This window comes from Mya arenaria, chromosome 6, assembly GCF_026914265.1.
Source record: "Mya arenaria isolate MELC-2E11 chromosome 6, ASM2691426v1".
Lineage (NCBI taxonomy): Eukaryota > Metazoa > Mollusca > Bivalvia > Myida > Myidae > Mya > Mya arenaria.
Window position 1 is genome coordinate 4,723,918 of NC_069127.1, and position 9,142 is coordinate 4,733,059.

Genomic DNA, 9,142 nt, shown 5'->3' on the forward strand with positions numbered 1-9,142 from the left:
CAGTTGCTGCTGAAGGGAGAATGCACACCTTTGAATAATATGATGGGAACTTGTGGATATAGCTTATAACCAATTGTTAAATAGGCGGGTACATTCAATTTTAAAACCTCTACTATAATACATGTATTTAGATACACATGTATTTATCATAACTTCCAATCTGTTTTGTGTAGAGTGTCCAGCTGCAGTCTGACCTGATGTTTACCCAGAAGTCTCTACAGGAAGTTGCTGCTGTCATGATCCATAGCAACCAGGACAAGATGTTCTTTGAATACCTCAGACTCTCTCCAATGAAGGTAAATGTAAACTCTTACTGTTGGTATCAAGTACTTTGAATAATAAGAAAAAAGACCATTTACTGAAAAGGTGAAAACTATAGTTTTCTTATAACTTGAGTAATTGGAATTGACAACAGTTTGTGGTTTTGGTGAGATTTGTACCTATGACGAAACTATCCTTAAGCCCCACTGTCATACAAGAGAGAACAATTCTATTGTACAATGGTACTGAGTGTCATTAAGTAAAAGGGTTAATTAATGTTACTCTTGCTAAACTCATATTGCAGTATCCATATGTTAAGAATTATAGATTTTGATGAATAGATATTGCGTACCGGTACATTTAATTCTGCTGTTAAGAAAGTGCTGTCTATATATATATATACCGTGACTATATTGTGATAATCTTGTTTTAGATGCACATCAGTTTTTCCCTGAACGGCACACCCCACATGTCCCAGGAGAATCAGCCCACAATCGTCTCCGATATTATTGATTTTCTGCTTGGTTCTGTCGGGGCAACCTTCACAGAGATGAAGGACGTTGAACTCAAGTAGGCACAGACACTCCTGGAAATTAACTATATATACCAGTGCAATATTTGCATCATTAGCTTTGTCAGTTTTTCTGAAAGAAAAAATATGAAGTTTTTGTCATCTTGCATTTAGCGGTGTCAAAGATTTAGCCTTTGGCCCAAACTTTAAAACTTTTCGCGGTAATCCCATATACAGTGAAACTGCGTTCCCTCAAACAAGCGTTGGTTCGAGAACCGGCGTTCGCTCGAGGTCGGAGCTTGGTCCCGAACTTTTTTCCTTCTATTTTCATATAAAATATACCCACGCTGCATCGAAACCTAATTATGTATCTCAGAACTCTTGTAGGCAATGCAGGTATGCATTGGTGTACAAAGATGCATGACTCTGTCCTAAATAATTGTTGAGTTTTGCCACTTCACCAGCTGCAAAAACTGATGAGTATTTGCCTTCACATATTTTTGTTTCAGTTGTTGAAGTTATAAATGTTTTTCTTCTCTGTCACTTTCCTACATCATAGTTATACCTGAGTGTTATAATAATGAATCATAAAGTTTTGGATGTAACCATAGTGAATTGCATTCCAGGATGGCGTTTTTCGAGGTAAAGGGTCAGTCTCTGTCGTCGGGCCAGCTGATGACCCAGGTGAAGTCCCACTACACCCATCAGTTCATACAACAGGCTTATGTGCTCATACTGGGGCTTGACGTCCTAGGGAACCCATATGGTCTCATCAAGGACTTCACCCAGGGATTTGGGGACCTCTTCTACGAACCATTCCTGGTATATGTCTTGACTGTGGATATTTTCTGTTATTACTGATAGATTTCCTTATGTCCTCCTGTACATTCTTGTTTGGTTTATCTCATTAAACCAATTGTGCGTAAGCATATTTTTCACACAATAAAGTAGTGCACAAGGGTGCTTGTTTGTAACTTCTGTGCAAGTTGTTACATAATTGTTCCACAAGATGTCAATACATTGGAAATAGGAGCATCTGTATAGTAATTGCACAGCTCTAGTTTTGGCAATGCAATCTTGTTTACAATAGACTTAATAATTTGCTTTTTTAGAGGAAATTTATTTTGACTCAAGCTTGCTAAGTAATCTTGTGTGTTTTTGCAGGACTCTGTGCAGGGTTCCGATGAGCTGTCAGAGAGCCTGGTGCGCGGTGTACACAGTATGCTTGGAAACACTGTCGGTACGTCACTTAAAATATCTTTCCAACAGTTTATTGCTACATAACATCAGTAGAAGCTATTATGTTAAGTATATTATAAAGAATTTATAATGTTGTTGTTTTTATGTCCCCTAAGGTGGGCATATTAAAATCGCACCGTCTGTCCGTCCGTCTGTCCGACCGGCTCGGTAACTTTCCCTTGTATGGACAGATTTTAAAATAACTTGCCACATGTATTCCACATACCAAGACGACGTGTGGCGTGCAAGACTCGTGTCCCTACCTCAAAGGTCAAGGTCACACTTAGTGTTTATTCACAATGGAGTGCTGCATAGGTTGTCGTGTCCGGGCTGTAACTTTCTCATGTATGGACAGATTTTAAAATAACTTGCCACATGTGTACCACATACCAAGACGACGTGTCGCGTGCAAGACCCGTGTCCCTACCTCAAAGGTCAAGGTCACACTTAGTGTTTATTCACAATGGAGTGCTGCATATAAGGACATAGTGTATAGGTTGTCGTGTCTGGGCTGTAACTTTCCCTTGTATGGACAGATTTTAAAATAACTTGCCAAATATGTTCCACATACCAAGACGACGTGTCGCGTGCAAGACCCGTGTCCCTACCTCAAAGGTCAAGGTCACACTTAGTGTTTATTCACAATGGAGTGCTGCATATAAGGACATAGTGTATAGGTTGTCATGTCCTGACTGTAACTTTCTCTTGTTTGGACAGATTTTAAAATAACTTGCCAAATATGTTCCACATACCAAGACGACGTGTCGCGTGCAAGACCCATGTCCCTACCTCAAAGGTCAAGGTCACACTTAGTGTTTATTCACAATGGAGTGCTGCATATAAGGAAATAGTGTATAGGTTGTCGTGTCCTGACTGTAACTTTTTCTTGTATGGACAGATTTTAAAATAACTTGCCACATGTGTTCCACATACTAAGACGACGTGTCGCGTGCAAAACCCGTGTCCCTGCCTCAAAGGTCAAGGTCACACATAGTGTTTATTCACATTGGAGTGCTGGATAGAAGGACATAAGAGTATAGGTTGTCGTGTCAGGGCTGTTACTTTCCCTTGTATGGACAGATTTTAAAATCACTTGCTGCATGTGTTCCACATACGAAGATGACGTGTCGTGTGCAAGACCCATGTCCCTACCTCTAAGGTGAAAGATACACTAAGTGTTTATTCACAAGGGAATTCTGAATATAAGGACATAACAATGTAGGTTGTCAAGTATGGGTGGTATTTTTTTATGTTCAGAGGCAATTTAAAATAAATTGCCATATATATTTGACACGTAAAGGCAAGATCAACTTTTCATGTACTGACCTTGTTCGTAGGTCAATGTCACATTCGGGGGCATTCGTCACATACTGTGACAGCTCTTGTTTTGATATGTAACTTCTAAAAAGAGATATAGAGGATAATTGTTTGTTTCAGTGAAAGATCCTAATATATTTCACAAAGTGAGCACCAAAATTTATATTTCACGAGTGTAACCACGAGTGAAATATTCACTTTTTGAGTTCATGAGGTGAAATATATCACTATCTCACACTGAAACAAACAGTTTTCCTGTTTATTTATATCTAAAACTGGAATTTAAAGTCATTTAATAAAACTCTTTTAGACAAAGGCCCCAATTTACATGAGGTGAAATATATCACTATCTCACACTGAAACAAACAGTTTTCCTGTTTATTTATATCTAAAACTGGAATTTAAAGTCATTTAATAAAACTCTTTTAGACAAAGGCCCCAATTTATATGCGCATGTTGTGTCCCAGCCCTGTGCCCACTGACATTTGATTCGGAACCTTGAGCAGGCTTTAATTTTAAAACAGTGAAAAATATCAAATTGATATTTTCTATTAAACTTAAATATGGTGCACAATAAACAAAATGTTTTATGCATCTTCAGGCGGGGCTGCTGGATCAGTAGCCCGTATAACAGGGTCAGTGGGTAGTGCCTTGGCAGCTCTCTCCCTCGACAAGAACTACAAAATGGTATGTAGTCTCAACCCAGTGATATGATCACTTGATACGCCTATATGTTTTTGTATTACTATATACTATAAGTATTAGTCAAATTTTGTTGAAATCATTTTGCTCTTTGTTGCTGTCAACCACGATGTGTCAAAGTTTTTATTATAACTTTCCAAGAAGGAGAACCTATCCACTTACAAGATGCATAAGAATATACATTATTGTAAGTACTTTTTACCCCATACACTTTGCTTGTAGAAGCGGCGTGCTGTAATGCAGCAGAGGCCGTCCAACCTGCCCCTGAGTCTAGCCCTTGCAGGGCGAGGCTTTGTCATGGGGGTGTGTCTGGGACTGTCAGGGGTCATCCTTGACCCAATACGAGGTAACTGGTCGTACTTTGTTCATTCCATTTCTTTCATTCATTACCTGGCATGCATGTATTAAACAGAGGTGACTGAAATCACTTTAGTATTCACCATGTTAATTGTAAGTTCTAGACTGATCTTTGTGAGGAGAATAATCTAAGAGGTTTCATTGGACTTGTTATTTGACCAATACTTTAAATACAATCACTGATTAAAACACTGACGTCTGTCTAAACTTAAGGATTACCGGTTGATTTTTTTAAATATGACTCATCATTTTCTCTGACATAAATATACTTGTGTATGTTTACTTATAAATAATTATGGATTATATCATTTTGTATACATTTTGTATCTGTTTGTTTCCCTAGGAGCCCAGGAGGAAGGTGTTGAGGGTTTTTTCAAGGGTATAGGCAAAGGGATTATGGGGCTGCTGACCAAGCCCACTGGCGGGGTGTTTGATATGGTCAGCATGGCCTTCGATGGCATGCAGAGGTATGTCACCAGTTACAACAGAGATTGTGCAAAGGGGTGGAAGGACCGTTATCTGATGAAGTTTACACATTGCTGTTTTTCTTTTGTGCTTTTTTTTATCTTGTCGGCTAGAAACTGAGGTACTGCCATATTCTTGGTTTCTTCATCATTAATGGCATTTTAATTTCATAAATTCTGATACACATGTTTGGCTAAAATCATAAAGCTTTGCCCTTGATTGACAGAGAAAAAATAAGAAAATTGCTTCCTAACATAACTACCCCTTATTACTTTTATAAATTGTGTATGTTTCATAAATAAATATATAAACAAAAGAAATTAATAAATTATCGTTATATTTTGCAGAGCTGCGGAATTGGAAGGAGCTGTCGTCCACCGGATGAGAAAGCCAAGATTCATCAACATGTACCTGGTAAGCACAAAAAACACTCACTTGTATAAGCATGGTGGCTTGCAATTGTCTTTGAATAAACACACAGTTGCAAAGGTTACAAAGAGCAAGTGTTCGTAACATATTTTATCACATGACACTGTCCCCTGCCAATTATTACTTTATTGTTGTTAGCTACTTTTAGTTCTGGTTTTATTTTATGAAATTAAAATGCTAGTATGGAACCCCACAAACTAGCAAGACTCAATTTCCATTTGTTGAAAAGCTAAATGCCGCTATATTTGGGAAAACACGGTAACATTGCGGTAGATTGCATTGCACATTTAACAAAACAAAACAATCGTTGAGAAATACTACATTACCAAAATGCATAAAAGGTGACATGCATTTATAGATCTGTTCTTAATTATGATTCTTGGTGAACACTCAGCTAACTCTCAGTGTTATGATGTGATTTCAGGGTCTGCGGCCATACTCTGGTCACCAGGCAGTAGGGGCCAACCTGCTGTTGACAGTGAATAAGGGTCAGTTTGCCAAAACTGACACATACTGGGCCCACGCCCAGCTCAGCCCTGGGGATAGGGCAGACGTCCTCCTTATCACAACCAGGTATAATTATCTTCATCCTTCGAGGTCATGAAGTAAGAATTTATTTCAAGGATTTAACTACATGTCATCACATGCATTAAAAAGTAAATAAATAATGAGAGGGATTTAAATCGGCCAAGTTAAGACTTAAAACAATATGAACAGTATATGTTTCAATAGTAAAAAATATATGCTTGAACAGACATGTAAATACTTTTTTTTCAAAGAAATTGTTTCCCGTTGAAATAATTTCACTTCATACAATGTAAATTGACTTGAATGTTCATAATGTAACTTTGTGTTAACCTTCTAATGTTTTCATGGTTACAGGCACATTGTGTTGCTAGGGAAGCACCGTTGCTGGGGCGGCTGGGATGTTGAGTGGGAAGTGAAACTGGAGAGTATCCTTGGTGTTCCCGCGGTAACCAGCAACAAACTTATATTCAAAGTCAAACAGGTCAGTTTTGTGGATGTATTTCAGTATTTATTGTAGCTTCATATATAATGCAATTGTTTAACTTTTACTAGGACAATATTTTTATACTAAAGATTATGTTATTGAGTTGAAAATATGATCAATGATGGTAACATTGGTTTGACCATAATTATGATTGATAGAGTTTACTTCGTGAGCAGTAGTGATGGACAGTTAGTATTATGATTGATTATACATTCAGGATGAGAACAGCATGAACGTGTTTGCGGGTGGGGAGCAAGAAATCTCATGTGATGATCCAGATCTGTTGCTATGGTTACAACATAGAATAGAGAATCTTATCAAATACAGACAGAGGTGAAAAAGACAGCTTTTAATCAGTATAAAAGAATGACATTTCCAGTTAATTCTGAGCCAGTATGTTTACTTTTATATATAGTAGAAATGACACAACACTCCAGTCATGTGATATGTTTACAAGTGGGACCAGATATACATATGTTCATGTAAAATGGTATTTATATAATAGCATTATTCTTTATCTACATGTTTTTAAATAAAATCCATAATGCCATATCATGCTTACAGTATGTAAAGTTGTAATTGGAGTTATTGTTATTGTGATTTACAATGTAAATGTCTATGTATCGTTCTTTCTTAAATGTTATATCATGTTACTGTGCAATATGAAATATGTCAGTGTAATATCTATAGCATTGTTTCACTGTAGTGAAACTCGATATCTATGCTAAGAAAAATGCAAGACTGTCGGTCTCTGTTGTAGACTTAGGGTACAAATGATATTAATATGCCAAACCAACATGATATAAATATTCTTAAATGTTAAACCAGTGGAGTGATGGACTAGTCATATGAAAACACTGGACATACACATGCACATGGACTTGAATTCAATATATTCTTTTGTAAACACAGTAGATAAGTAGGTGTTTATCAAGGGGGTCGTAATCCGATTTATCATCAGGTCAATTGACCTTAGGAGCTTGTACTTTATTATGTTGTTGTTTTTTTATTTTTCTACAAGTTCATTACATAACATCCTTTCTAAGCACAATTGCAGAAAAATATAAAGATTTTCCAATTGGTCCAATTTTATTTCACATTTTTGTCCTTCATGAAACAATCTGTCAGGGTGATGTTTTTTATAACAATCTTGTGAAACAGAAATTATAGAATATTCCTGTTTTCCAGGGTAAACATTTATTAGAATTCTACTTAAAATATCATCAGTCACAAGGTTCATGACTGCATGGTATGATACGAATTATCTGAACATGTTAATACTTAATGTTGTGCAAGGATCGTTTTGATTGCACTTAAAGAGTTTTGAGGAATGGCTGTACACTGAATTTGTAACTTAAAGTTAAGTTTATCGATTGTAATAAATTTTGTCACAAGGTATGCTAAATAAATGTTGCACCTAAATAAGGCTTATTACGGTTTGACAACCCTGATAAATATAAATATGATTGGCTCATACCTTGGCTGACATTATCTTTTATGCTAATGCAGGCAATAAGCTGCAATATTTATACAATAAATGTGAAAGAAAAATGGTATTTAGAGTGAATTGACGGCTTTGAAAATTCATCATTAAACTGAAATGATGTGTCTGTCTGTAAGTTGTCTTGTAAGTTCTTGTGGAGTTACTTTTCAAATTTACATAATTCTGTTACTAGTATATAAATGAATTGTACATTACTGTTAATATTTGTTGAATTATAATGTAATTATGTTGTCCATTACATATTTTTCAAATAATTAAATATGCTTTCTTGTTCATTGTTTGATTAAATTTGCTTTGTATTCCACTGTATATAATGTGCTTTGATAAAACTAGCACATGATATGTTGATAAAAAGAGTGGTTTATTTTCGTTTTGCCCGTTATCAACAACTAATAAACATGCCATTACTGGAAATAGTGGCCACAAATATAAGTATAAACACTAAGTCATGTTAACAGTCAGGCCTTTCAGTGGCAGTTTCGTTATTATTTTTCAAAGAGTGCTCGCTTACCGTTTGTTTAACATTTGAATCAGTCTGTGTAATTTTATGTTACTTCCAGTACTTTTTTCCATTTTACTGTGATATAATACTGCATTATGTTTTTCCTAAACATTTCTTATACATTTCATTTGTTTAGTTATACGCTACGTTTTGTCTTCTTTTTGTATTTGTTAATTATTGTCATATTTAAATGAATATTAAATAAAGCTAAGCTGTAAGCGTTCCTATGTATTTGTACTCCACTGAGTGTTGCAAGTTACACAAATGGAAACCCACAGGTGCACTATTTGGGAGGCCAAACAAGCACACATCGTCTTTAGGAGTTAGAGAGGGATTGCATTTCGTATGTGTATTTTTGGAGCTATTTTACTCACAGGCTGTCAGCATTTTGCTTGTTAACTTTCGAGCAAATGTATTGTTTAACCACTCTTCATGAAACTTGATCAGATTATGTCCGATGGTGAGAAATAATTAAAGTTGGATTATGGGTCATGCTGGTCAATATTTCCATAATGTAAAGCACATGAATATTAGATAAATCTTATTCTCCAAGGCCTTCTTGGTTGTTGATCTATTTCAAACATGGACCACAAAGAAGAAGAGATCAAGTGGATGACAATGCTTGTTGTTTTGCCAATCAAGGGACACAACTTGACAATTTGCCTTGCAGCCCATGCCTATTGGCAAAAGTTAAATGTGTTCAATGTTTTATGTTAATATCTTATCACCATGGCTGAAGGTTTTGAAAGACTTGTCCATTCAATGAACAGATATCGACAATTATTAAATTAATAAAATTACTAAAAGCTGCATTATGAACCTGTTAAACATGTGCTTATTGTC

General features: G+C 36.0%; 1 protein-coding gene across 8 annotated transcripts in view; it reads left to right on the top strand.

Annotated features, from left to right (window-relative positions):
• Window positions 1-8,522, top strand: part of LOC128236548 (intermembrane lipid transfer protein VPS13A-like) — a 67,265-nt gene extending 58,743 nt beyond the window's left edge. For all 8 annotated transcript variants that reach the window (XM_052951468.1, XM_052951475.1, XM_052951471.1 and 5 more), the window contains 11 exons: window positions 174-296; window positions 695-831; window positions 1,399-1,594; window positions 1,937-2,012; window positions 3,930-4,015; window positions 4,253-4,376; window positions 4,731-4,854; window positions 5,200-5,266; window positions 5,706-5,854; window positions 6,164-6,290; window positions 6,511-8,522. In XM_052951468.1, the coding sequence (XP_052807428.1) occupies window positions 174-296; window positions 695-831; window positions 1,399-1,594; window positions 1,937-2,012; window positions 3,930-4,015; window positions 4,253-4,376; window positions 4,731-4,854; window positions 5,200-5,266; window positions 5,706-5,854; window positions 6,164-6,290; window positions 6,511-6,630 (1,329 nt within the window). In that variant the 3' untranslated portion in view covers window positions 6,631-8,522. The remainder of the gene's footprint in view (window positions 1-173; window positions 297-694; window positions 832-1,398; window positions 1,595-1,936; window positions 2,013-3,929; window positions 4,016-4,252; window positions 4,377-4,730; window positions 4,855-5,199; window positions 5,267-5,705; window positions 5,855-6,163; window positions 6,291-6,510) is intronic.
• Window positions 8,523-9,142: the final 620 nt, after the last annotated feature.